Source organism: Sus scrofa, chromosome 12 (genome assembly GCF_054392235.1).
Source record: "Sus scrofa isolate SSC_HxYL_T2T_F1_AM1 chromosome 12, Sscrofa_HxYL_maternal_Yorkshire_Landrace_v2.0, whole genome shotgun sequence".
In the NCBI taxonomy this organism is placed as follows: Eukaryota; Metazoa; Chordata; class Mammalia; order Artiodactyla; family Suidae; genus Sus; species Sus scrofa.
Genome location: NC_139394.1, coordinates 25,318,576 through 25,346,381, shown reverse-complemented (window position 1 = coordinate 25,346,381; position 27,806 = coordinate 25,318,576). Strand labels below are relative to the sequence as shown.

The 27,806-nt window shown below is 44.2% G+C and overlaps 1 protein-coding gene across 2 annotated transcripts in view; it reads right to left on the bottom strand.

The window, feature by feature from the left end:
* Positions 1–19,437, bottom strand: part of CALCOCO2 (calcium binding and coiled-coil domain 2) — a 30,160-nt gene extending 10,723 nt beyond the window's left edge. For both annotated transcript variants that reach the window (XM_084984733.1, XM_003131552.5), the window contains exons 1-7: positions 19,399–19,437; positions 10,624–10,814; positions 4,813–4,915; positions 4,324–4,457; positions 2,875–3,000; positions 1,866–1,954; positions 277–346 (exon numbers count right to left, since the gene is read on the bottom strand). In XM_084984733.1, coding sequence (XP_084840859.1) covers positions 277–346; positions 1,866–1,954; positions 2,875–3,000; positions 4,324–4,457; positions 4,813–4,915; positions 10,624–10,803 — 702 coding nt within the window. In that variant the 5' untranslated portion in view covers positions 10,804–10,814; positions 19,399–19,437. The remainder of the gene's footprint in view (positions 1–276; positions 347–1,865; positions 1,955–2,874; positions 3,001–4,323; positions 4,458–4,812; positions 4,916–10,623; positions 10,815–19,398) is intronic.
* Positions 19,438–27,806: the final 8,369 nt, after the last annotated feature.

Here is a 27,806-nt window from a genome sequence, read left to right as displayed (position 1 = left end):
GGGTTTGATCCCCGGCCTGGGAACTCCCACATGCCTTGAGCACAGCCAAAAAAAAAAAAAAAAAAAAAAGAGAGAGAGAGAGAGAGAGAGAGAGAGAAGTGCAAAAGGGTGTGGGGGCCAAGAATGGAAAACACTCTTTGACACCATAGTCTGATGCTCTGAATGGGCCACTATGAGAGGCACTTACTACAATGAACTGAGTCTCCCTGGGCCACCAGAGTGGAGTGGTGGCAAGGCTAAGAAAATATACCTTGGCAAAGGCTTGGCATTACTTACCTGAAGCTGATCCACTCTGACTCCCATTCTCTCATTCTCTGAGGACATCTTCTGGCTTTGTTCTTTCAGTCTGTGGAGGTATACAGGTGACTAAGTGAAAAATATGCTAACATCAGATCAGCTCCCCCAGACCTTAAACAATTTTTTTTTTCTTTTCGCCATTTTTTGGGCTGTTCCTGCGGCATATGGAGGTTGCCAGGCTAGGGGTCGAATTGGAGCTGTTGCCGCCGGCCTACACCACAGCCACAGCAATGCAGGGTCTGAGCCTCGTCTGGGACGTACACCACAGCTCATGGCAACGCCAGATCCTTAACCTTAACCCACTGAGCAAGGCCAGGGATCGAACCCACAACCTCATGGTTCCTAGTCGGATTCCTTAACCCTTGAGCCACAACAGGAACTCCAGACCTTAAACTATTTATTTATTTATTTATTTATTTATTTATTTATTTATTTATTTATTTATTTTGTCTTTTGTTGTTGTTGTTGCTATTTCTTGGGCCGCTCCCGCGGCATATGGAGGTTCCCAGGCTAGGGGTTGAATTGGAGCTGTAGCCACCGGCCTACGCCAGAGCCACAGCAACGTGGGATCCGAGCCACATCTGCAGCCTACACCACAGCTCACGGCAACGCCGGATCCTTAACCCACTGAGCAAGGGCAGGGACCGAACCCGCAACCTCATGGTTCCTAGTTGGATTCGTTAACCACTGCGCCACGACGGGAACTCCAGACCTTAAACAATTTAATGCTGTCCTGGACCTAAGCCTAGAGCGTTATTTTAAAATCCACTAGTCTCTTCTTCAATCCTCTTTTGGCTTCCTGACCTTAAACTGCAAGTGTTCAATAGAGTTTCCCTCATGGCACAGCAGAAACGAATCCAACTAGGAACCACGAGGTTCCAGGTTCAATCCCTGGCCTTGCTCAGTGGGTTAAGGATCTGGCATTGTTGTGAGCTGTGGTGTAGGTCGCAGACACGGCTTGGATCTGATGTTGCTGTGGCTGTGGTGTAGGCCAGCAGCTGTAGCTCTGATTGGACCCCTAGCCTGGGAACCTCCATATGCCGCAGGTGTGGCCCTAAAAAGCCAAAAAAAAAAAAAAAGCCACCAAAACCTTAACGTTAATACTTGAATTCAGGTCATTGGTCCTTTCCATGCTGATACTAATTCTCTAACCCTAGAAGCAAAGAGCTCATCATTCAAAGAGGGAGAATCATACCTACCATTTTCATAATGGGAAGACTGTTTTCTTTTTCTTTTTTGGGGGGGGCACACCCACAGCATATGGAGGTTCCAAGGCGAGGTTGAATCGGAGCTGTAGCTGCTGGCCTACATCACAGCCGCAGCAACGCCCGATCCGAGCCTCGTCTGCAACCTACACCACAGCTCATGGCAATGCCAGATGGTTAACCCAATGAGTGAGGCCAGGGATCAAACCCACAACCTCATGGATACAGTCAGGTTCGTTAACCACTGAGCCAGGACAGGAACTCCAGGAAGACTGTTTTCTAACAAATCCTAGAAGTCAAATCTGACCCTACCTAAGGGTGTTTATAACACAGCAGTTCTTCCCATCTGAGAATCATACTTACTGAAGTAGCTCTGTCTTCCAAGAGTCCTTCTGCTCTTTCATTGTCTCTTCCAACTTCTTACTGATGCTCTTTAGGGTTTCTAGCTCCTCCTGTTGGTTGAAACGTCAAAGGGATGGACATTTCTAAGATAGTGTTTAGCATCTCATGAAGCCAACAAATATTTGTTGAGCACTTATTGTATGTCAGGATAGCAGGACACAGCAGTGAACAAAATAGCCAAGTAAAAGGATTTCCATATTTAAATGTTCTTTTTTTTGGGTCTCTTTGTCTTTTCTAGGGTCAAACCCGAGGCATATGGAGATTCCCAGACTAGGGGTCGAATAGGAGCTATAGCTGCCAGCCTACACCAAGCAACTCCGGATCAGAGCTGCATCTGTGACCTCACCACAGCTCACGGCAATGCGGGATCCTTAACCCAATGAGCGAGGTCAGGGATCGAACCTGCAACCTCATGGTTCCTAATCAGATTTGTTAACCACTTAGCCACGAGAGGAACTCCTAAATGTTCTTAACATGCTCTTTCCCCATTAAAAGCACATCTACCTTAATTTCCCTTCTACTGGAGCTTATATTTGTCCATTAATTCATTTAACAAATATTTAATGAGTGTCTATCTCACACCAGATTCCATTATGGTACTGCAAACACAGCAGGGGACAAAATAAAGTTGCTTTTCTCCTAGAAAAGTGCTGTCCAATAAATTCATGAGAGCCGCAAAATTTAAAACTAAGCCACAAAAATTAAAAAAATTTTAGTAGCCACATTAGAAAAAGTAAAAAGAAGCAGATGAAATTAATTTTACTAATAGTATACGTATTTAATCTAATATATCTAAAATATCATTTCAATATGTAAACAATAAAAAGGAAGTATCTAAAATACTAAAACCTGTGCTGGATAGTAGCATAAAGGAGTCAGATCACAAGAAAAACAGACAACGGTGCTGGATAGGAGGCACCATCAATTCCGATCTCCGTTCTCCAAGTTCACCTTTAACTGGCAGCCGTACCTGCTTCTTTTGGAGCTCGGCCTGCAGGTCTGAGTTCTGCTTCTGGAGGCTGACACAGCTGTCCTTCAGCTCCTTGTTCTCTTTGCGCAGCTCCTTGTTGTGCTGCTCAATCTCTTCCACCTCACCCTACGAAGGAGCGTTTCCATAAACTCATATTTGGCCCTTTATAGCTTGATGGATATTCAAGTCCCTCTAGCAGAAAGGTCCCAAGGGCTGGGATGGTGAGGTTCTAGCTGAGTCCCACTCAGTACCCCAAGGGGAAGCAGCCCTCAGTATGCAGGGAAGGGGGTAAGAGGTATGTCTGTGCATCTGCAGCACTGAGCCTGCCATCACCAAGAAAGAAAGATAAACAAAGTGAAGGCCACAAAAAGTTAAAAGGGAGAAATGACAGAAGAATTCAGGGGTTTTGTTTTGTTTGTTTTAGGGTTGCCCCTGCGGCAATATGGAGGTTCCCAGGCTAGGGATTCAGTCGGAGCTACAGCTGCCAGCCTACACCACAGCCAGAGCAATACCAGATCTGAGCTGCGTCTGCAACCTATACCACAGCTCATGGCAACGCCGTATCCTTAACCCACTGATCATGGCCAGGGATCAAACCTGTGTCCTCATGGATACCAGTCAGATTTGTTTCTGCTGAGCTATGAAAGGAACTCCAGTTTTTGCTTGCAAATGCTTGGACTTGGGACAGGACAGGGTTTTAATTGATTCTGTACCTTATCCTGAGTGCCTACCACAGTGCTGGACAGAAGCAGGTGTCCAATTAAATAACCTTGTAAGTGAATGAATCTACTTTTCTTTCTGTCTTTTTTTTTTTTTTTTTTTTTTTATCTTTCTGTCTTTTCCAGGGCTGCTTCTGCGGCATGTGGAGGTTCCCAGGCTAGGGATCTAATCGGAGGTGTAGCCACCAGCCTACGCCAGGGCCACAGCAACGCCAGATCCGAGCCGCATCTGCAACCTACACCACAGCTCACGGCAACACTGGATCCTTAACCCACTGAGCGAGGCCAGGGATTGAACCCGCAACCTCATGGTTCCTAGTTGGACTCGTTTCCACTGCACCACAACAGTAACTCCTGAATCTACTTTTCAAATGACAGGCTCAGGGGCAGAACTGCGAGACATACAAAGAATTTTTGGTGTGTCTCTCCTCAAAGGAGCTTATAAAATTTACTGAGGTGATAAGATGTGCAGATGACAAAAATTAAGTAACCGGAAAAGTTAAGGGGATAACTGAGTGCCAACTAAGTTACAGAAGCTTTAGGAAAAGGAGAAATCACTTATCGTTATAATTCTTGCTAACTTTCTTAAGGCATTCCCTTAGGAATGGTGGGTTTGAATGGGTACTGTATAAAAATTTCCCAACGGTATCTATTAGACATTCAATAAAGGCTTACTGACTAAAATTCCACCCTCTCCTGGAACTGCAATTGAGATGAGATGTTTACAGACCTGAGTGGTGACAACCAGGATGTCCTCCTCATTTTCTGGACGGAACTGGAAAGGGATACTTGCTCCCCGGACCACACCATCCTGATCCACATAGCAGAACTGGTAATACTCATCATCCTTGGGCAGGTAATAAGCTGAAAACAGAACACAGTGTTTAATTAAAAAAAGTCTATTTAGAAAAAAATAAAAATCTGAAAGTCTCTTATCTACCTCAGAAAGCTCAAGCTCAAGGGAATTAAGTTATCTTGGCTGCTGTCTTCCAGACTTTTTTTTTTTTTGGCTTTTTAGGGCTGCACCTGCAGCATATGGAAGTTTCCAGGCTAGGGGTCGAATCGGAGCTATAGCTACTGCCCTACGACACAGCTCACGGCAATGCCACTGAACGAGGGCAGGGATTGAACCTGCATCCTCATGGATGCTAGTCAGATTCATTTCCACTGAGTCACAACGGGAACTCCTTCAAGACTTTTGATCCAGTATTTTTCTCACCTTTGAACTGGACTTCCTGCTGTTTGGCTGCTTCACTGTTCAGGTCAGTGGGCAATGTAACCCACATGAAGGTGTAATACTCACGGGTTGTCTTCCACCCCACCTGCAATGACAAGAGGCTCTTGTTCAGCATCTGAAAGTGCTCTGGGGACCATCCTTATTTGGGCTCTGTCTTCTTAAATTGCATTTTTTATTTGTTAGGTTGCAAGTACAAGAAGTTCATTATAAGATCTACCAACCATGGATCAAATCTGTTTTGATTTGTTTTCCCCACCCACGACATGTAGAAGTTCCTGGGCCAGGGACTGAACCCTCGCCACAGCAGTGACCATGCCAGGTCCTTAATCCACTAGGCCACCAGGGAACTCCCAAATCTTGTTTTCCGACTTACGATAACTATGTATACAACTGAAAATTGGTATGTACACACACAGTCCAAATTACTTGTCTTAGAAGGAAACAAAAACTGGCCACTCAATGCCCAGCTCAAGAATTCCAAAAATGTCATCTCTAAGTCAGACACAGAACTGAGAGTGCCTGGGAAAAAAGTTGTGGGACTGTGAACCTTGATCTCGATATCTTCTTATGATGATGTTCTTGGGTTTTTTTGTTTTGTTTTGTTTTGTTTGGCTTTTTAGGGCGGAACCTGTGACATACGGAAGTTCCCAGGCTAGGAGTCAAATCAGAGCCTACATCACAGCTCACGGTAATGCCAGATCCTTAACCCACAGAGTGAGGCCAGGGATCAAACCTGCGTCCTCATGGATACTAGTCAGGTTCGTTACCACTGAGCTGATGGGAACTCCTTTCTTTTCTTTTCTTTTTTTTGGGAACTTAATCAGAAAGCACCGCTGATCTGCCCACTCTGTTGCTTTGTCCTCTCCTGTGTCTGATTCTGTCTTGTCACCGAACTGGTTACACCACTGCATTTAAAAAATGCGTTTGTAAAATAACGTGTGTGTCTGGGTTGGATGGGTAAGAACGTGCTTAGATTATGAGGCCCCAGGTGAGTGAGTCCAGCCGATAGCGTTTTTCTTCCTTCAGTGTTTTTCTTAGCGATGTTTCATGAGGGCTTGGCGGTGATAAAGAAAACCACCACAGTCTGGCAGTCAGAAAGGCCTCTTCTAGGCATGGAATGCAGTCAGTCCGAAGATGTAAGGATACTGTAAATACGCCTCAGAGCAGAGAGCTGGCCGAGCGGAAAACAGTCTCGTTAAATGTGAGGCGGGGGTCAAGGATGGCTTAAACCGTATCTGGAAGAAAAGAGCACACTGGAGAATAGACAGGGAGCCAACTGTGTCTTCAAGGAGAGAATACTCAGCAACTAAGAAGCAAAATTACATTTATTGCCAGATTTTGACCCTTGCCTGAGCCCAGTGGGAAAGGAAAGAACTAAAAATAAATGCCAGTTTTAGAGAGCAAGGAATCAGAGCAGGGTTGAAAAGGCTATGCTGAAGGCGCCTCAGAACATTCTAGGGCATGTTTTAGTGTCTCATTAACACACACCCCATTGCTGTCAGCATCTCGGAGCCACGGCAGCCTGTGGAGGTTCAGGAAGCAGGCATTTTATGAAGTCTTCATTCACATCCTGGAGTTTCTTTCTTTCTTTTTTTTTTTTTTTTTATAATTTTTTTATTTTCCCACTGTATATCCTGGAGTTTCTTAACGCACTGTGACCAAAATATCTGGGAAGGCCTAAGAAGTGCTGCTGCCCGGAACAAGGGAGCAACTTCTGACCACCTGCAACCTCTGTCCTTGGCTCCTCTATCTGAGGAGTCCCAGGCCCAGCCTGCCTCTCGTGGTGTGACATTTCCCCTCCCTGGAACCTTGAAATACGGCGGAAGAGCCTGGGGGAGGGAGAGTATGGAGCACAGGACTACACACTGAAGGAAGAAAAGCTGACTCCCGCTCACTTGAGGCTTTGTCATCCCGGTAGCAGCTTTCACTATGTGGAGAAGACTGTGCCTGAGAAACATCTCATCATGCCTACTTGGTGCCAGGAACCAGTGGCGTCAGGGCAGATGAGGAGTGGAGGCGTATGAGTAAGGCTACACTGAGAGAACACTGGGAGCACTTCAGAAGTGAGGTCAGAAGGACAAAGGGTTGTTTTTATTTTTTAATTCTTTTTTTTTTTTTTTTTTTTTGTCTTTTTAGGGCCACACCCACGGCATATGGAGGTTCCCAGGCTAGGGGTCCAATCGGAGCTGCAGCTGCAGCAATGGGAGATTTGAACCGCATCCATGACCTACACCACAGCTCACAGCAATGGGGGATCCTGAACCCACTGAGCAAGGCCAGGGATCGAACCTGCGTCATCATGGATACTAGTTGGGTTCATTAACCGCTGAGCCACGACAGGAACTCCAGAAGGACAAAATTTTACAGTTCGTCCTTAATCCTCTAGTTTACCACCTGTTGTTCATCAGAGGAATTCCGTAGGATAGGGGAAGAAAAGCAGAGATTTGAGATTCAAACAAACTTGCTTCACCGCTGGGAGATCTTGAGTAAGTCACTATCTTGAGTATATTATTTTGTTAATCAGAGAACAAGCCTAATACTACTACCTCAGGGGGCCACTGTGCGGTGAGGATTAAATCAGAAACACGGATTAAATCAGAAACACACACACAAAGACCTAACACATCGTTCTGTTCTCAAAAGGTCTGTGTTTCTATCAATCTTCAAATTTTCTTTCAGGCTTTGGGGTAGGTGTTCAAATCAATAGCTTTCTGGACAATGAACATCAGAGGCCATTCTTTGGATTAACCACAATTTCCTTATTGTGGTATGGCAATACCTCTGAAATGCATGAAGTATAAAAATATAGATGTATTTTTAAAATGCTTTTAAAGATTTGTTTTCATTATTTATTCAGAAGCACATGGAAGTTCCTGGGTAAAGGATGGAACCCCCACCACAGCAGTAGCCAGAGCCACAGCAGTGACAATGTCGGATCCTTAACTTGCTGCACCACCAGGGAACTCCAAAACAATTTGTTTTTAAAAAGCATAAGATTTTCATTTAGTTTAGAGTGAAGTCCTCACTGGAAGTTGCTAAATGCTTGAGGATTAGAGTCTGAGCAAAATGGAAATATAATTGTGTTGCCAAAAAAAGTTACAGATTATATTTCGAAACCTATGAGTAATTTTGAATTTTGAATCATTCTTTTTTTTTTTTTTTTTTTACTATTTATACCTGCATTGACCAGTATGCTAGCCACTAGCCACAAAAGGCTCCCTAAATTAAAATTAATTAAAATTAAATAAAATTTATGGGCGTTCCCGTTGTGGTGCAGCAGAGACGAATCCAACTAGCATCCATGAGGATGCCTGGCCTTGCTCAATGGGTTAAGGATCCAGCGTTGCCGGGAGCTGTGGTATAGGTTGCAGATGTGGCTCAGATCCCATGTTGCTGTGGCTGTGGTGCAGGCTGGCAGCTGCAGCTCTGATTCAACTCCAGCCTGGGAACGTCCATATGCCAAGGGTAAGACAATAAAAAAAATAATGATAAATTAAATTTAAAATCCAGTTATTCAGTCACACTAACTACATTTTTGTTTGTTTGTTTGTTTGTTTTGCAAGCAAGCAATGTCTTTATCAAGGAAAGGAAAGCAGAGGAGTTCCCATCATGGCGCAGCGGAAACGAATCCGACTACGAACCATGAGTTGTGGGTTCGATCCCTGGCCTTGCTCAATGGGTTAATGATCTGGCGTTGCCATGAGCTGTGGTGTAGGTCGCAGATGTGGCTCGGATCTGGAGTTGCTATGGCTGTGGCATAGGCCAGCAGCAACAGCTCCAATTAGACCCCTAGCCTGAGAACCTCCATATGCTGTGGGTGCGGCCTTAAGAAGACAAAAAGACAAAAAATTAAATTAAATTAAAAAAAAAGGAAAGCAGATAGCTCCCAGGGTTGTTGGGAGGGGGGAGAAGAGTCCCCCTTCTCTGTTGTCCTATAGTGGTTTTTATTCCTTAAAGGTGGGGAGGGGCACCAATGTGGGGTCCAGAAAGATGTGGTTTTTCTCTCACCGGCCTTGTTCAATTACCTCTATCAGTCCTTGTCCAATAGGGTCTTAGGAGTAGAAATGTCCCCTAAGTCTCACCGTTTCTTTGTCCTTTTCTTCCCATAAATGGAGTCACAGGAGGTTAGGGACTAATGTCCATCTGGGTGTAGGTGCAATCCCTATAGTAAACAAGGCCCATGGGGATGCTACTCCCTGGAGCCCTTAAGCCACAACACACCAACTACATTTTAAGTGCCACTTAAAATGGCACATGTGGCTAGAGGCTACTATGCTGGACAGTGAAAGGATAGCTCCATCACAGAAAGTTCTACTGGACAGTGTTGGTCATAGAAAGTTCTACTGGACAGCCTTGCTACATATGGGGAAGAAAAAAAAAATCACTATCTTCTTTCCAAAATGGAAAACACTTCTGGCGTGTCAGTGTTTTGTGTTAGAACACCTTCAGTCTAACGGTTCAGTCCTGCAGTCTCAGGAGCTGTCATGACACCTGTCAGGGTCCCTCTGGTTGTCCACCATTGCCGTCTCTACACACCAGCTTTGTCGCCTCCAGCTTCCATCCTCTATCACTTAGCTTGCCATTGCAAACAATCAGGAAAAGGAATTCAGTGAAGGATGTGAATTAGCACCAGTGCCATCACAGTGCAGGCAAGAAGAATGTCTGATTTCAGGACAAACGGTGTTGGCAAACAAGCACTTGACATACGGAGGTGTCAGAACAAAGGTCACTGATGCTGGGACTCAGCAGTGTAAATTACTTAAATTTGACCTTTATCTCCTGTCTCTGGAAATAGGAAGATTTGTCATTATGGGGTGTGTGTGTGTGTGTGTGTGTGTGTGTGTGTGTGCGAGCGCGCGTGCGCTCGCGATGTCAGAGACAGAGACGGACACAGATGGGGAAAGCAGGGGAGGTAGAGAGTGTTGACTATAATTTTTTAAAAAAGTACACTTCTGTACTTGAACTGGCAGAGTGATCAGACACTGGAAGAGGCCACTGAGGGAGCTCATAAACTTTCTGTTCTTAGAAATCTTCACAGAGAAGCAAGACACGCTTACTCGGGAACAAATTTCTTTGGATGCAGGACATTGAATAAGGCAACTTTTCAACCTCCTTTCCTGATTGGTAATACTCATTTTTAAATAAAAACACTCTCCTAAGAAAGTAATATTAAAATTCACAGAAATTATGTAAGGGGCCACCCACCCCAGTCAAGTCATAGATGAGTATTTCAAAATTGGATAATTTGAAAAACATTTACATTTGGTCTTTGAAAGTATAATAAAACTTGGGGATGGTATGATTTGCTATCTTATAGATTAAGATAAGACTGAAAATAAAATTTGAGCCCCACGGCATATGTGTCTGTAGGGGGAGGTGCTAGGGAGCTTAGTTTAGGATTTTATTTATTTATTTATTTATTTGCTTTTTAGGGCTGCACCCGCAGCATATGGAGGTTCCCAGGCTAGGGGTCCAATCAGAGCTACAGCTGCCGGCCTACACCACAGCCACAGCAACACCAGATCCGAGCTGTGACTGCGACCTACACCACAGCTCACGGCAACACCAGATCCTTAACCCACTAAGTGAGGCTGGGGATCGAACCCCGCAACCTCCTGGTTCCTGGTCGAATTTGTTTCCCACTGCATCATGATGGGAACTCCAGCTGAGGATTTTAATACGGGCTAGGCATATATGCAAAATGCTTATCATACAGACAGAGACGGTCACATACTCAGATGATGAAGATTCACCTCTAGTTCCCAGTCACTTGGTACTAAGTTAACCACTTACTCTAAAGATGCCAATCCAGTCCTTTCGACGTGGGATGAAATGCTGCGTGAGGGTGTAATAGCATGTGACGTCCCCTCCAGGGACATAGAACTTCTCCACACTGTTAAAGATGACCTGAGAGAAGTGACAGTGGTCCAGCAAGACAGCTGAGGTGGGAGGCTCTCCAATTGTCTCTTCCATGGTGGGGGGTCCTGGGGATGAGACACGAGATAGAATGAGGCTCCATGCGGGTTGTCTGAAATGCTGGGAATTTCTGGGCTCTCACCCAGGGAACATTCCGTTCAGGGCAAGTCAGGAAGAGCAAAGCCTGACAAGTACCGCAATCACACAACTTGCTTTCTGTTTCACTTTGAGCCACTCTGCATTCATAACTTCCTCTGCTAAGAGGATTTTCTGAGACTCTCTTCGACCTCCTCGCCACAGGCACTGCCATCCCCCAGCCCCACCTTATTCTCTCCTAATAGCTAGTGTGCTCCTCAGCTGAGAACTGAAGACCTAGATTCTAGATTTCTTTTATCCAAACAAGCCCTGTGACTCAGTTTCTCTAGATTTCAGCTTCTCTGCTCTATTCCTTTTATCTTATAATTATCCGGTCCTTCCACATATCAAGGCGCAATACAGTGAAAAGACGTGGCTCAGCGAAAATGAATCTGAGTAGCATCCAAGAGGAGGCAGGTTCCATCCCTGGCCTTGCTCAGTGGGTTAAGGATCCATCGTTGCCGTGAGCTGTGGTGTAGGTTGCAGACATGGCTCAGATCCAGCAAGGCTATGGCTGTGGTTGTGGCTGGCAGCTGTAGCTCCGATTGGACCCCTAGCCTGGGAACCTCCATATGCTGTGGTGCGACCCTAAAAAGCAAAAAAAAAAAAAAAAAAAAAAAAAGAACGAAAGACAGGGGCGAGAGGAGATTATCTGACATGCAGTGGTGATAAGCATAGGTTTTGAAATCATAAGGTTGGAGTTCACGTTCCAGCTTCACCACCAATTAAACATACGTCCTTGGGTGATTTACTTAACTGGGCTCTGTGCATGTTTTCTCATCTGTAAAGTGGGGCTAATAACAACTACCTCATTCATTTTTTTGTGAGCATTAACTGAAATTTAAGCATAACTCAGAGATATTGCGGGTTCCATTCCAGACCACCTTGATAAAGTGCATACCTCAATAAGGCGAGTCACACGATTTTTTCGGTTTCCCAGTGCATATAATAGTTATATTTACATTATTAAGTGTATAATAGCATTATGTCTAAAAAAATGTATTGCTAAAAGTGTCAAAAATGACAACATCAAAGATCACTGATCACAGATCACCATACAAAAATATAAAAACAGGGGTTCCCATTGTGGCTCAGTGGTTAACAAATCCGACTAGGAACCATGAGGTTGTGGGTTCGATCCCTGGCCTCATTCAGTGGGTTAAGGATCTGGCGTTGCTGTGAGCTGTGGTGTAGGTTGCAGACGAGGCTCGGATCTGGTCTTGCTGTGGCTATGGTGTAGGCCGGCGGCTACAGCTCTGATTAGACCCCTACCTTGGGAATCTCCATATGCCGCGGGTTTGGCTCTAAAAGGACGAAAAGACAAAAAGACAAAAAAAATTTAAAAAGTCTGAAATTTTGTTAGAATTCCAAAATGTGATACAGAGACATGAAGTGAGCAAAGGTAGTTAGAAAAATGGCTCCAATTGACTTGCTCAAGGTAAGGTTGCTACAAACTTTTAACTGGTAAAAAATGCAAGGTCTGGAAGCACATTGAGGTATGCCTGCAATGTACATCCTCAAGTCCTTAAATCCCGACCTGCCAAAGGCATGCTGAGAACCCAAATAAACTACTTGCACAAAGTCTGCATAAAGAAAGAGTTTAACAGATGTTACCGATTATTAATTTTTTTTCCTTTTGTGGCACAATCTTTGCTCTCAAAAAGGATCCAATATGGAGGTTAGATGAGAAACTGACTGTCAAATGGATAGAATGAGTGCTAAATGCTCTTGGGTTCAAGAGAGGGAGAGATGCAACTGATTAGGAAAATGGAAAGCTTCCAGGAGTGAGTAAGATCCTTGATAAACCCTCAAGGAAGATTAGGATTTTGACATATGGGTTTGGGGGTGAGGAAATTCCAGATGAATGAAACAGCATGCGTAACTGCATAGAAACAGGAAAACGTAGCCCATGTTTGGAGGACAGCAAACAAGTTGGCTTTTTTCCCTCTTTTTAGGGCTACACCCTTGGCATAGGGAGGTTTCCAGGCTAGGGGTCAAATCGGAGCTACAGCTGCCGGCCTACACCACAGCCACAGCAATGCAGAATCTGAGCTGCTTCTGCGCCCTACACCACAGCTCAACGCCGGATCCTCAACCCACTGAGCAAGGCCAGGGATCGAACCCGAATCCTCATGGATCCTAGTTGAGACTGTTAACTGCTGAGCCACAAAGGGAACTCCCCAGCAAGCATGTTTGGATCCTTATCTCTGAAACGGGGATAGTAAGCTCTATATCAGCTTTCTAGGTCACAGTACAGATAAAATGTGATCAAGATACCTGGGAGGTAAAAACAGTACATACAAAAAACAAAGTCTTTTGAATTGTTGGGACTTGATACTTCCTGCCCCTCAAGTGTGACATGCCCTCTCTTCTACATGCTCCACCCCCACTTCACCCCCTAACATTTAGTAAGTCCATCTTTTTCAACCCAGAGTTTTTGCTGGGAAATGTAAACAATATTGCAGTTCCATGCAACGGATGAAGAACTGTACCTATGCAAACACTACCTGGTACCTTGCAAATTCAGCTGTGGGAACATGCTTTGAGATTGTAAAAACACACACACACACACACACACACACACACACACACACACACACACACACACACCCCTTAAAAAAATCAAAAGTTCAATAACCAAAGAACACAGTAACTCTTCTAGCTCTGCCCCACCCATCTTATTTCCTGGCTTTATTTTGAACTCTGAGCAACCAGCCCTCCTCTTCCAGCTCCCCAGAGGTCAGTGTTTTCACAGGGAACTTTGAGGCACTGAAATATGTGTTCTTGGGATTGAGCGACGGAACTAAGAAATGGATTGGCTTTCTGGTTTGTGACACAGTTTGGCCACATCCTCAACCTCAAACCTCAGATCACTTTTTCTAAGAAAGGAAGGGATCGTATTCCGGTCTAGGCCAGGACTTGTTCCTCAGGATACGCTGTTGCCGGCCGATCTGCTGGATGCCGTGGGAGGATGGGCAGGGAGGTTTCTCAGCTTGCAGACCCATCTTTCCTCACGGTCTGCAGTCACACTGAGGCCAGCACAGCCCCTCTGTCCTAAGCCTGGAGCACCATTCATCTGAGTGTGTAAACTGACCTCATCTGTCCTTTGACTATGGATGGTGATAACACTCAGAGTGACTCAGGGCCTGTCTCTCAATTAACCGAAGTACTCTGCTCCCTGTTCTTTTCCTTCATAGTACTCCTATAAACACAATATGCCCAGCCTAGAATAATCACTAATTGAGCATTCACTGAGTAACTGAATAAGATATGCAGCGTGTCCTTCATCAAAAAGTGAAATGAAGAGGCTTTGTAGGTAAACCCATGGCGTGAATGACGGTAGGGCTAATTCTTATTTTTGGCCCCATTCGTTATGTGGTGGATACTTTTGGAGAAGCTGCGGTTTCTCAGCTTTCTTTTTTCTAAAATAGAGTAAGGAGCTGATAAGCTCCAAGTGCTAGGTCAATTTTTGGTATGGCTGGCTCAGCTGGCATAGCTGGTTCCAGTGGCATGGTGCCAAAAAAACAAAAGGCACAGATCTGATTTCCTTAAGGACCCATACAATTCACACTCCATTACCCACCTTCCACACACTCAAACTCCGGCAAGCTATTTTGCAAATGTATGCTACTCTGAAAGGCAAGACCAGCCAAGGGTAGGGGAGCTTGGTGTAGCCCCTCTTTCTTTCTTTCTTTCTTTTTGTCTTTTGTCTTTTTTAGGGCCGCACCTGTGGCATATGAAGGTTCCCAGGCTAGGGGTCCAATAGGAACTGAAGCCGCCGGCCTACACCACAGCCACAGCAACGCCAGATCTGAGCTGTGTCTGTGACCTACACCACAGCACACAGCAATGCTGGATCCTTAACCCACTGGCGAGGCCAGGGATCGAACTCGCATCCTCATGGATGCTAGTTGGGTTTGTTAACCACTGAGCTACAATGGGAACTCTTAGCCCCTCTTTCTTTATCAGAAAAACAATCAGTCCATAAGTTAGCTCCTGAACAGGACACTGAAGAAAGGACAGCATATACTACAAAAATGGCACAAAGGAGCTTACGCTCAGAGGCTTGGGTGTACAGCCAATGGAATCTATCTCAATTCATTAATCTGAAAACTTAACCATCTGGAAAAATCAAGTCTTGGTTCCTTGCTTATCAAACATGTAAGAGACAAATCAACTATACTTTAATAAAATAAAAAATGTAAGAGGAGTTCCTGTCACCGCTCAGCAGTTAGCGTACCCGACTAGCATCCATGGGAAGGCGGGTTCGATCCCTGGCCTTGCTCAGTGGGTTAAGGATCCGGTGTTGCTGTGAGCTGTGGTGTAGGTCACAGATGCAGCTCGGATCCCACATTGCTATGGCTGTGGCTGTGGTGTAGGCTGGCAGATGTAGCTCTGATTAGACCGCTGGCCTGGGAACTTCTATATGTTGCGGGTGTGGCCCTAAAAAGATAAAAAAGAAAAAAGTTTAAAAAAAAAAAAATGTAAGACTCCATAAAGTTTCCCATTCAGACATCTCATCCCCTTGCCGGAAGGACTTAGGGGGTACCCAGTGGCACTCTGGGTATTCAAAACTCAGTCATTCTTGAAATAAAGAACTCCTCCTCTGCCAAAACTGGGGAAGAGTTTGAGGAGGCAGTCAGAGTGGAGAACAGCAGTGGTTTCTCTTCTCTGCTTCTGAGTAAAGTCGAGGACAGAAAAAGCCATGGGTAAGCCTACGGCATAACCATGGTAATCTGAACCAGGTCAGTGAAGAGATACCTCATTTAGTTTTTCTTGAAGAAAGGTATCTCTTAATGTTTAAGGTCCTTGTCCTCCCTCCCAGGGATAATAAAATTCCCTGGGAGAAACAGGCTCCACCAAAGCCTTGGGAAATTATCTTTCTGATAAAGCAGTCCAGAAATGACTGTGGAGGGGGAGTGGGAAGGATGAGGAAGGAAAATTAGAATGATTGAAGAATCAGCTTCCCCCTCTGACCACTCTTCCCACTAAAGATCCTGTCTACCATTCAATTCTTTTTTTTTAAGGCTGCACCTACAGCATATGGAAATTCCTGGGCTAGCTGCTGGCCTATGCCACAGCCCCGGCAATGCCAGATTCCAGCCGCATCTGCACCCTATGTGGCAGCTTGCAGCAATGCCAGGTCCCTAACCCAATGAGCGAGGCCAAGGATCAAACCCATATCCTCACAACTGGAACTTTACCCTTCACTTCTAATTCTGGCAATAAATATAGAGGCAAGAAAGAGAGAGGAAATACAAAAAGAGCAAAAGTTACATTTAGAGACCTAGACAGTCACCGGGTCATGAAAAAGCAGTGGAATGAATTAGGCTCCCTAGAAATCATGGGATGGCAGTCCACCTAATTCCTCAGTCCTACCCTCAAATCAAAGACTGGTCACATAGAGAGTGACCAGGGAAAACAAGTAAAGATTTTTATTTTTTAATTTTTATTTATTTATTTATTTATTTTTGTCTTTTTGCCTTTTCTAGGGCTGCTCCTGTGGCATATGGAGGTTCCCAGGCTAGGGGTCTCATCGGAGCTGCAGCTGGCAGCCTACACCAGAGCTCACAGCAACGCCAGATCCTTAACCCACTGAGCAAGATCAGGGAACGAACCCACAACCTCATGGTTCCTAGTAGGATTCGTTAATCACTGAGCCACGATGGGAACTCCACAAAGAAGGATTTTTAAAGACAAACTATTAAGTGTGGGAAACTAATGCAAAGAGTTCACAAACCCTTAGAGGTGCTTTACTTAGACTCTGACATAGTTGTTAACTTTTTTTCAGCTCAGTCTCCAAAATGATTAGGGTCCTCAGAGGAAGCAGGCAATAATAAGCAACGTATTTTAAAATGAGCCCATTGAACTGGCTCCTGGCTTCTAGGAAAAACGGACACATTTTCATCTAATGAGCTTTTCAAGTCTAATATACAACTCCCAGGCCTGTTCCACGAGGGCATAGATTCTCTCATGTTCTCCCGAAGAAGAGGAACAAAAAGCCGATTCTACTCCTGCTCTTTTTGAATCAATCTGTAAACCACACTGATGTGCTTTTTAGCAGAGAAACTGAAAAATGTTAAGCTTCCTGGCTCAGAGTCTAACAATGCCAAGATTCGACCAAATCAATTCACCAATTTTCCTAAAGATTTTTCCTCATGTCTGCTGAACCACAAAGAAGAAATAAACTTAGTAAAAACCATAAAATTTTACCATAAAGAATGCCCAACATCTTAACATTAGCGTTTTATACCAGTGGGTATGTTCCAAGAGAAATGAAGACTATAGATCGTCTGGATTATATGGCTCTTTGGATTAGTTTGCAGAAGGAAATTAAATGCTTCCAAAGCCAAAAGAGAAATGCAAATCAATTCTTCATCTGGGAACAGTAAAAACAAATATAAGTAAAAACAAAATCCACATGCAACCCAATTCCTTCATCTTTGCTTACTTAACTTTCTAAAACTATTAGCAGTTAGCAAAATGGGTGAACTGATTTGAATCCTGCTCCCCTTGGCCCTGGAAGAGATGCTTCCACAGAACTACCCTTCAGAGAACACTGACAATTTTTTTTTTTTTTAGGGCTGAACCCATGGCATATGGAGGTTCCCAGGCAAGGGGTTGAATCAGAGCTGTAGCTGTTGGCCTACACCACAGCCACAGCAACGCCAGATCTTTAACCCACCGAGCAAGGCCAGGGATCGAACCTGCACCCTCATGGATGCTAGTCAGATTCGTTAACTGCTGAGCTATGATGGGAACTCCAACACTGACAATAGATAGTATGGATATGTCGATATACACCCATGAGATGGGGAGCAAAAGCAAAGACACACAGTCACACTGGTCCTCAAATCATTAGAGCCACTGGCTCTACTCCAAATCTTCCAAGTTCATTCTAGCTCCTTACCTAAAATCTTTCTGAGGGCCTTACATAAATTTTATAGCCCCAGGAGATTTTTAGTATCTAATTCATTGACAACTGTTTGGATTAGTTGCCCAGCTTCTTCTAAGCAGCGTTCATACCACAAATCACAATACCACTGTGACAAGAGGTCTAGGGAAGAATGGAAAAATAGTGCTGGGTAACCAGAAGTAACTGTGAAGATCTCAAAGCTGTGTACTAAATCTCCATTTTATTCCACTTTACTGAGATTTTATTAGATTTTTTTCTGTGAGAAGAGTGAGTATGCTAATCCTCGAAGTGACATGGGTAGTGACAGTGCTTGAAGTGTAGTGGAAAGGGGATTAAGCTAGGAGCCAGGGGACCTGGGTTCCTGTCTTAGTTCTGCCACTGACTAGCTCTGAGATCCTGGCCAAGTCACACTACCTCCTTTTAGGCCTCATCAGCAAAATGCGTGGATCAGGCTAGAAAAGCTCTAAGAAGCTTTCCAGCTACATATAATGATGATTCCAAGGAAGTGAAAGAGCTTGTCTTTTCATCTAAGAAAATGGGGAAGCATGGTAGTACATTTATAAAAAGCACAGTAGAAAATTTTAACTATTGGTACTATTTGACTCCAAAGACAAGACGACTTGTTAGTGCTACATAACCCCCGCTGACTACCTCTCTCAGGGTCCTTTGTGCTCCACAGCCATCATGTCTGCAAAGAGGTAGTTTCAGGTAGAGGCCCTCTGAAACTACCTGTGAAAGTGTGTCATTGGATACTCCTTAATCATGTGTTCTACATAATCTACAAAGACCTACTGTATTAAGTCTTTTGTTTTTAGCAGTTTTCGCAATAGTGGGGATGTTATAATACGTAGCATTTGTACTATTCTACTCAGCTCCAACCATGGCCACTTGTTGGCTTACACCAACCAGGAGCAAAGAATCCAAGTGATGGAAAAAAGTTAATATGCCCTGGATTTAATATGAAATCATAATGAGGCCCCAAATTAAACTGGGGGGGACGGTGGCGGCGGGGAGGAAGTATGGGAAAAAACTCCATGGTAAAGAAGCAAGTCATCGCACGCCAGCTGCTCTTTCTTCTCGGCTGTCTAGAACGTCTCCTCCAATTACAGATGGCCTCAACTGAAGGAAAGGGGGACTTCAGGGATCAGGACAGCGAAAATGAGGTCTCAAGAGAAAGTAAATTGCCTCGAGTGACCGGGCAGGATCCCGCCTCGGCGACGAAGCAGAAGGCGATGACGTCAAGCATGCGGTTAACGAACCAGCACAAGCTCGGCTAGCGAGAGAGGTCATGACGTCAAGACCCTCGCTCCGGTCCGAAGGTTCCTTCGGTCTCATGAGCCGCCCACCCCGCCCCGGACCCTGAAACCTTGCCCTCCTTGGGAGATAAACTGCCTTCAACCCTCCAAGGCAACGGAGGGGCTCCAAGGACTCCATGACGCCACTCCCACTTACAGTCACCCTAGAAAGATGGAAGGAGGTGAAAACCGAAACCGGCAGCACCTCTACCCGCCCAGGGCCTTTTCTCAGGGCTGGAAGTGTAAAGTCGGAGAACGCGAGGCCCCAACCGTCCCTGATTGCCCTCTTTCACTCCAGGGACTCACCGGGGGAAGCAACCAGCCGCGGCGCAACAGCAACAGGGCGGGGAAGGGGACAGGGGCGGGGCTAAAAGCCGAGAGGAGCTGTCCCGTCTGACCACGCCCACTACGTCATAACGGTCAGGAAGCTCCGCCCCCACCGCGGTGCTTTTGGGGACTTGTAGTGCTCCGTTGGCAGGGCCCCCGGGCTGCTCCACTGTTCTTAACTTTTTCCCCAGTCCAGAGCAGCGATCGCATCGCAGGGAGCCTCTTCCTGCCCCTAGAACGAGCTGTTTACTTACCTCTTTTTTTTTTTTTTTTTTTTAACTTTTATTTCTTTCAGTCCTGAACAAGAAAGCTACAAACGTTTGAAGGACCTTTGGGAGGTCATCTTCATTTTTCTCCTGTTTCCACGTAAAACTTCATCAAGAATCTTATAGATGAGAATCCCTTTGGCATTTAATTATGCCTCCCACTTGCCCCCAAGGAGACCCAATAGTTCCCCTGGGTGCCCAGGTTCGTGTTTCATCATTATACCTGTAAAAAGAAGTTATTCTTTAGTGTTCACTCTTCCTCATTGGAGTAAGAAGAAACTCAGCAAGAATCCTGCTAAGTCAGTTTAGAAGAAATTCCCCACTCTTGATAGCTCATCAAACCCTGGCCTGCCTTCAGCACTGTAATTCTGTAAGTCGGTTTAGCAACAATCCGCCATCCTTGAGGTCGCTTCTTAGTGATTTTCCATCCACTTATCCTTATTTGGAGTTGAGTGCAGTCTCTCTCCCCTACTGTAATGTCCCTATTGCAGTAATCCTGAATAAAGTCTCTTACTGCATTATTGTCAGAATAATTATTTCTTGACACTGCACATGCTGTCTATGGAAGGTTAAATTCAGAAGTGCCCCTTCTCCAAGGAGCAGCAACTGTTAATCAGGAAGGAAACTCTTCCAAGCCATCTAACCAGCGAACTTATGCCCTAAAGCCACTTGAGGTTTCAGGCAGGAGGAGGTGCATTCCTAATTCTGCCTTCTTCTTTTTTTTTTTTTTTTTTGTCTTTTTGTTGTTGTTGTTGTTGCTATTTCTTGGGCCGCTCCCGCGGCATATGGAGGTTCCCAGGCTAGGGGTTGAATCGGAGCTGTAGCCACCAGCCTACGCCAGAGCCACAGCAACGCGGGATCCGAGCCGTGTCTGCAACCTACACCACAGCTCACGGCAACGCCGGATCGTTAACCCACTGAGCAAGGGCAGGGACCGAACCCTCAACCTCATGGTTCCTAGTCGGATTCGTTAACCACTGCGCCACGATGGGAACTCCTAATTCTGCCTTCTCACAAGACTGGTGACACCCAACTGAAAGGATGCTGGGAATTCGGGAGTAAACCTGGGTGGGAGTGGGGTTTCTGTTGAAAGTTCAAGTCATCGTCTAAGCTACCAAAATAGTACTCTTCCATTTTTAAACTCTGTCTGCAGGGATAAGTAACTTCAGAATCCTGAATATGTTTCCATTCATTTCACTCATCAGCTTTTTTAAAAGCACCGAGAACTGACACCTCCTCCACACACACCTTACTGTCTACATAAACGACAGCTATTAACACACTTGCCTGGAAGTTAAAAATGCTAATAAATCCATTGTTCATTTTAAGAACTTCCTAAAAGAGCCATCAGCGCTTCAATAGAAACCATCACTTGACATTTCGGTACACTCCAAGATTCTTACAATGCCTGGTCTCCGAATCCTTGCTTTGCTATGTCCTCCAATCCTAAATATCATGACCCTTGCCCAGTTCTAACCCCCTCATTGAAAGATCCCCATGCCCCCAATTAATCTTCATATTTTCAATAAATATACCACTACTTTATCCTACTACCTCTTGGCCCCCTGTCAAGGTAGTATTCTTCCTCACTGCAGTAAGAATAAACTCAATTTTGTCTTATTAGCACGGTGTTTTGTTGATAGTTTGGAGAGCTAAATTTGACAGCATGAAATTAAAAAAAAGATTAGTCTGACTTATTTCCAATAGAAGTGTCAAGGAAATGCTACAAGTACAACACTACATAACAATATTGAAGAAATGGGAATTTATATTCAGATCTACAAAGAAAATCTTCCATTTCTAGCTTTAACTTCTAGGTATGGAGGCAAAGACTGGAAGATGGGATAGTTACTTTTTGCCTAACACAGTGAGTTTTCTCATTGAATCTTTACAAGAGAAGCATTTTTATTTTCTCAGTTTTACAGATGAGAAAATTAAGGCTTAGAGACATAATGTCACTTGTCCAAGCTCACACAGCTAGCAAGTGCCATTAGAAGGCTCTGAACCCAGTATTCTGATGTAAAAGTGCCTTTTGATCACTATACTCATGATACTTTCCATGAGAGTTCAGTAATCCATAAGGGAAGACAAACGCATAAATGAATGCAACAGCACATGACATTGGCTTTAGAAGAGGAATTGATATGGTGTTTTTTTTGTTTGTTTGTGGGGTTTTTTTGTTTTGTTTTTTGTTTTTGGCTGCGCCCATGAGACCAGGAAGTTTTGGGGCCAGGAACTGAATCCCAGACACAGCAGTAACCAGATCCACAGCAGTGACAACACCAGATCCTTAACCAGTGGAGCCACAAGGGAGCTCTGACATGGTGTTAAGATAGAACAAAATGAATTTTTCCTAGGGGCAAGAAGAAGAGGTGTTAAAGAATACATTATTTGGAGTTCCCATCATGGCTCAGCAGTTAATGAACTCCACTAGTATCCATGAGGAGGCGGGTTCAATCCCTGGCCTTGCTCAGTGGGTTAAGGATCTGGCGTTGCCGTGAGCTGTGGTGTAGGTTGCAGACAAGGCTCGGATGCCACGTTGCTGTGGCTACAGCTCCAAGTAGACCCCTAGCGTGGGAACCTCCATATGCTGCGGGAGCAGCCCAAGCAATGGCAAAAAGAAAAAAAACCCACATTAGTCTGATGTCTGTTAAGACAGTAAGGAAGCCTTTATTTAGGACGATTGCAATGGGAACATTACAACAGGGGAGAGAGGTGTGTTCAATTCCAAACACGATTAAGGACAAGTAGAAATTTATAGCCATTAAACAGAGTGCGGGGGTCAGTAGATGGAAAATTACTAAGAAGAGACATCAAGGGTAGGGGGAATTCTTGCTAAATTGATTTAATAATTCTTGCTGTGAGCAGGCTAGGGATGGCTCAGATAGCAAGGCTGCAGGAGTCTCTCTAAACTGACTTCAGATTTTTGTTAAAACTGGACTTGGCAAGGATGGATCCAGAAGGCCAAGGTTGAGGCCTAGTTAAGAAAAGAGATCAGAGGAGCCTAAGTAGAGTTTGGTCAAAGAGAGAGTCTTTGTTAGACCCTTGATATAGCTGAATAATAAGCATGGCGAGCAGAAAAAGGAATGGGAGAGAAATTTGAGAGGGAGGGAGGATGTGGTCCTCTACCGCAGTGCGGTCTCACAGAATGCTCTGGAAGGTCAGAAACGTTCACTATCTGAACTGCCTGACGCAGTAGCCACTAACCACACTTGACACCTGAACCCTTGAAATGTGCCTATTACAACTGGGAATTGGATTTTTATTTTTACTTTTATCTTTTAATATTTTGTCTTTTTGTCTTTTTGAGGCCCCCCCCGGGCATATGGAACGTCCCAGGCTAGGGGTCTAATGGGAGCTGTTGCTGTAAGCCTGCACCAGAGCCACAGCAACACCAGATCCAAGCCGCGTCTGCGATCTACACCACAGCTCACGGCAACGCTGAATCCTTAACCCACTAAGAGAGGCCAGGGATCGAACCCTCAACCTCATGGTTCCTAGTTGGTTTCATTTCTGCTGCGCCATGATGGGAGCTCTGGGATTTTTATTTAATGTAACTTTCCCTAGGTCTATGCGATTACTGTCTCAGCTGGTGAAGATGGGCAGCATCTACGTGACAGGGGTATGGACTTTGGGAAGGAGGAGCAGGGACAGGCTCAGAGAAGGTGCCCACTGCTGCGTTCACATTTGCTCTCAGCGCCATCCCTGCCCAGTCTTGCCCAGCAGCAATGACTCTGGCCTTCGGACTCTCAAGTCTATGCAAAAGGAAAATGAGAGGAATCTTATCGCTGAAGTTTACTGTCTGTCACCATCTAGAGACTGCAATTCGATGACTTATAATATGCCCACATTTGAGACAAAGATTGAGTAATCGACGGGCAGAAGAAGATTGTTAATTAGGTCAAGTATGGTGTTTTATAAACTTCAAGAGAAACAGAAGCCAGGTAAGCCTCACATGAACGGTGTGTTTCTTTTGTTTTTCTTTTTCTTTTTTTCTTTCTTTTTTTTTTTTTTGCTTTTTAGGGCCGCACCCTTGGTTGGCACATGGAAGTTCTGAGGCTAGGGGTCAAATGGGAGTTGCAGCTGCCGATCTATACCAGAGCCACAGCAAGGCGGGATCTGCTCTGTGTCTGTGACCTACACCACAGCTCGTGGTAACATCAGATCCCCGACCCACCGATCAAGGCCAGGGATCGAACCTGAATCCTCATGTATACTCCTCAGGTTTGTTACCGCTGAGCCGTGATGGGACCTCCTCCCTGACTTGTTTGATATTCTTTGTTCTGACAAGATATGAAACTGCTGAAAACCATGCTTCTCCAGAGCAGTTGCTCAGAGTTACCTGAGAGGCGGTCTTTAGGCTAAAGTTCTCAGTTTGGCTCAAATACAACTCTTTTCTACTCCTATTATAGTTTGGTTATTAATTGTTTATATTGACAATGCTTGGGGTGTTGGCGGGATATCAGAAAAGCCCACCTGAGGTCATGTGGATCTTGCTTTGGACTGGTACTTGGTACCAAGCCCCTTGAGGGCCCCACCCCCATGGCACCTCTGCTTCATGGCACCCTTCAGATGCTTTGGTGAATTTTTCCTGATATCTGGATATCCTTTCATTAAGTGATGGTCCATGACTTTTTTTTTTTTTTTTTAAGAGCCACACCTGTGCACATGGAAGTTCCCAGGCCAGGGGTCAAATCTGAGCTACAGCTGCTAGCCTACTCCACAACCACAACAACTTGAGATCTGAGCCGTGTCTTCGACCTACACCACAGCTCACGGCAAAGCCGGATCCTTAACCCAACTGAGTGAGGTCAGGGATCGAACCCCCAACTTCATGGTTCCTCGTCGGATTTGTTAACCACTGCGCCATGACGGGAACTCCATAATTTCTTTTCTTTTCTTTTTTTTTTTTTTTGTCTTTTATCTTTTTTTTTAGATCCCACATGTAAGTGATAGCATTTGATGTTGGTGTCTCATTATCTGACTGACTTCACTTAGCATGATAATTTCTAGGTCCATCCATGTTGCTAAAAATGCCGTTATTTCATTCCTTTTAATGGCTGAGTAATATTCCATTGTGTATATGTGCCACATCTTCTTGATGGACATTTAAGTTGTTTCCATGTCTTGGCTATTGCAAATAGTGCTGCAATGAACACTGGAGAACATGCCAAATCATGGTTTTCTCTGGATAGATGCCCAGGAATGGAACTGCTGGATCAAATGGTAGTTCTATTTTTAGTTTTCTGCGGAAATCTCCAATTTCCATAAAACAGGAAAAAAACACTGTTTTCCAGTATTGCACCAATTTACAATCCCACCAACAGTGTCATAGGGTTCCTTTTTCTCCACATGCTCTCCACCACATTTTGTAGACTTTTTGATGATGGCCCTTCTGGGTGGTGTAAGGTGGTACCTCATGGTGGTTTTGATTTGCATTTCTCTAATAATGAGTGATGCTGAACATCTTTTCATGTGTTTTCTGGTCATCCATATGTCTTCTTTGCAGAATTATCTGTTTAGATCTTCTGCCCATTTTTTGATGGAGTTGTTTGTTTTTTTGGAATTGAGCGATAGGAGTTGTTTATAAATTTTGGAGATTAATCCCTTGTCAGTTGATTCATTGGCAAAGATTTTCTCCCATTCTGTGGGTTGTCTTTTCGTTTTGTTTAGGGTTTCCTTTGCTGTGCAGAAACTTTTAAGTTTAATTAAGTCCCATTTGTTTGTTTTTGTTTTTATTGTCATTACTCTAAGAGGTGGATCTGAGAAGATGTAGCTGTCATTTATGTCGGAGCGTGTTTGGCCTATGTTTTCCTCTAAGAGTTTTATAGTATCTGGTTTATATCTAGGTCTTTAATCCATCTTGAGTTTATTTTTGTGTATGGTCTTAGGAAGTGTTCTAATTTCATTCTTTTACATGTGGCTGTCCAGTTTTCTCAGCACCACTTATTGAACAGGCTGTCTAGGATTCATCTTTAATGTAGAAAACAAGTTTAGGTTGTTGGTTTTCTGTAATTTATTTATTTATTTATTTATTTTTGCTTATTAGGACCACACCCTGGGCACATGGAGGTTCCCAGGCTAGGGGTCCAATCAGAGCTACAGCTGCCAGCCTGTACCACAGCCAGATCCGAGCCATGTCTTTGACCTACACTCCAGCTCACAGCAATGCTGGATCCTTAACCCACTGAGCAAGGCCAGGGATTAAACCCGAAACCTCATGGTTCCTAGTTGGATTCGTTTCCAATGCACCATGGCGGGGTCTCCAGTTGTTGGTTTTATTAATACATGTCTTTAGAGTAATCATATTAAGTATAACAAAATTTTTTTTTTAATGGTCACACCTGCAGCATATAGAAGTTCCTGGGCCAGGGGTCAAATAGGAGCTGTAGCTGCTGCCTAGCCCACAGCCATAACACTGGGTGCAAGCTACATCTGGGACCTACACTCCAGCTAGCTGCAATGCTGGGTCCTTAACATACTGGGTGAGGCTGGGGGTAGAACCCACATCCTCACAGAGACAATGTCGGGTTCTTAACCCACTGAGCCACAATGAGAACTTCCAGTATAATAGTTTTAATGTACCTAGGTTTACTGAAAGTCAATAAACTTATGTTATCTCTGTTATAAAATTTGTCAATGGGAAAATTAACTTGGTATGATGGTATTTTCATAAGTAATAAAACAGAAACAAATGGGATAAAAGTTTATGTGAACTCATTAAGAATAATTATGTTTTACAATACCTCTGCTTAAAAGTAGGTTCTCCAGATTTGTATTAACTTGAAAGTTTAGAGTTTTGCTAAATTAATTTAAATAGTGGAATTCATTGAATATCAAGATCATTTTCAGTTAAAGTAAAATACTAAAAAACTAATTGCTAAGCAGGTCTAAGTTTGCCTACTTTGTCTTCTTACTAGAGAAAAATGGAAGATGGTTGGGTTTATTGGAAGAGAAAATGTATACTTCTAGAAGCTATGGAATATATTCATAAGTTTGCCAATCAGGAAATGCCTGGTTTGACAAACAGTTCATAATAGCTTGCTTCTTGGTTTTCACTAGAGATTAAGGTTTTTTAAGGGCTAAATATTACAATACATATGTGATTAAAGCTACTAGATACAGTAAGGAAAACATTTCAGTATATAAGGAAAATAAGATGTGTGTTTCTGGTAAAAGAAAGTGTGAGGAATAGAAATGAGGTCTTTCAGGAAAAAGAAAGTAATTTTGTCCTAAAGGGTCTTAAAGAAAGATATTAGGAGTTCCCGTTGTGGTGCAGTGGTTAAGGAATCCAACTAGGAACCATGAGGTTGCAGGTTCGATCCCTGGCCTTGCTCAGTGGGTTAAGGATCCGGTGTTGCCATGAGCTGTGGTGTAGGTTGCAGACGTGGCTCGGATCCTGCGTTGCTGTGGCTGTGGTATAGGCCGGTGGCTACAGCTCCAATTAGACCCCTAGCCTGGGAACCTCCATATACTGAGGGAGCAGCTCCTGAAAAGGCAAAAAGACAAAAAAAGAAAGAAAGATATTAAACCAGTTAGGCTATTTGGCATGTCAAAGCACACGGGCAGCATTGTCAAATAAAAGGTAACATTAAGGAATTCCCTGTGGTGTAGCAGGTTAAGGATCTGGCATTGTCACTGTTGAGGCTTGGGATGCTGCAGTGGTGCAGGTTTGATACCTGGCCCGGGAACTTGTACATGCCACAGGTGTGGCCAAAAAGGAAAAAAAAAAAAAAAAAAAAAAAAGGTAACATTAAGCCTTCTTTATGTTACGGCTATATAAAGATATATTATAAATGTTCCAGAGATTATGTGAAATTCCTGGAAATCTTATATATCCTTACCTAAAAATGTTATCAATCATTAAAATTGAGGCTCATGGAGTTCCCGAGGTGGTTCAGCAGTAACAAACCCAAGCAGTATCCATGAGGATGCAAGTTTGATCTCTGGCCCTGCTCAGTGGGTTAAGGACCCAGCGTTGCCGTGTAGGTCGAAGACGAGGCTCAGATCTCGTGTTGCTGTGGCCGTGGTGTAGGCGAGCAGCTGCAGCTCTAATTCGACCCTTAGCCTGGGAACGTCCATATGTCATGAGTGTGGCCCCCAAAAAACAAAAAACAAAAA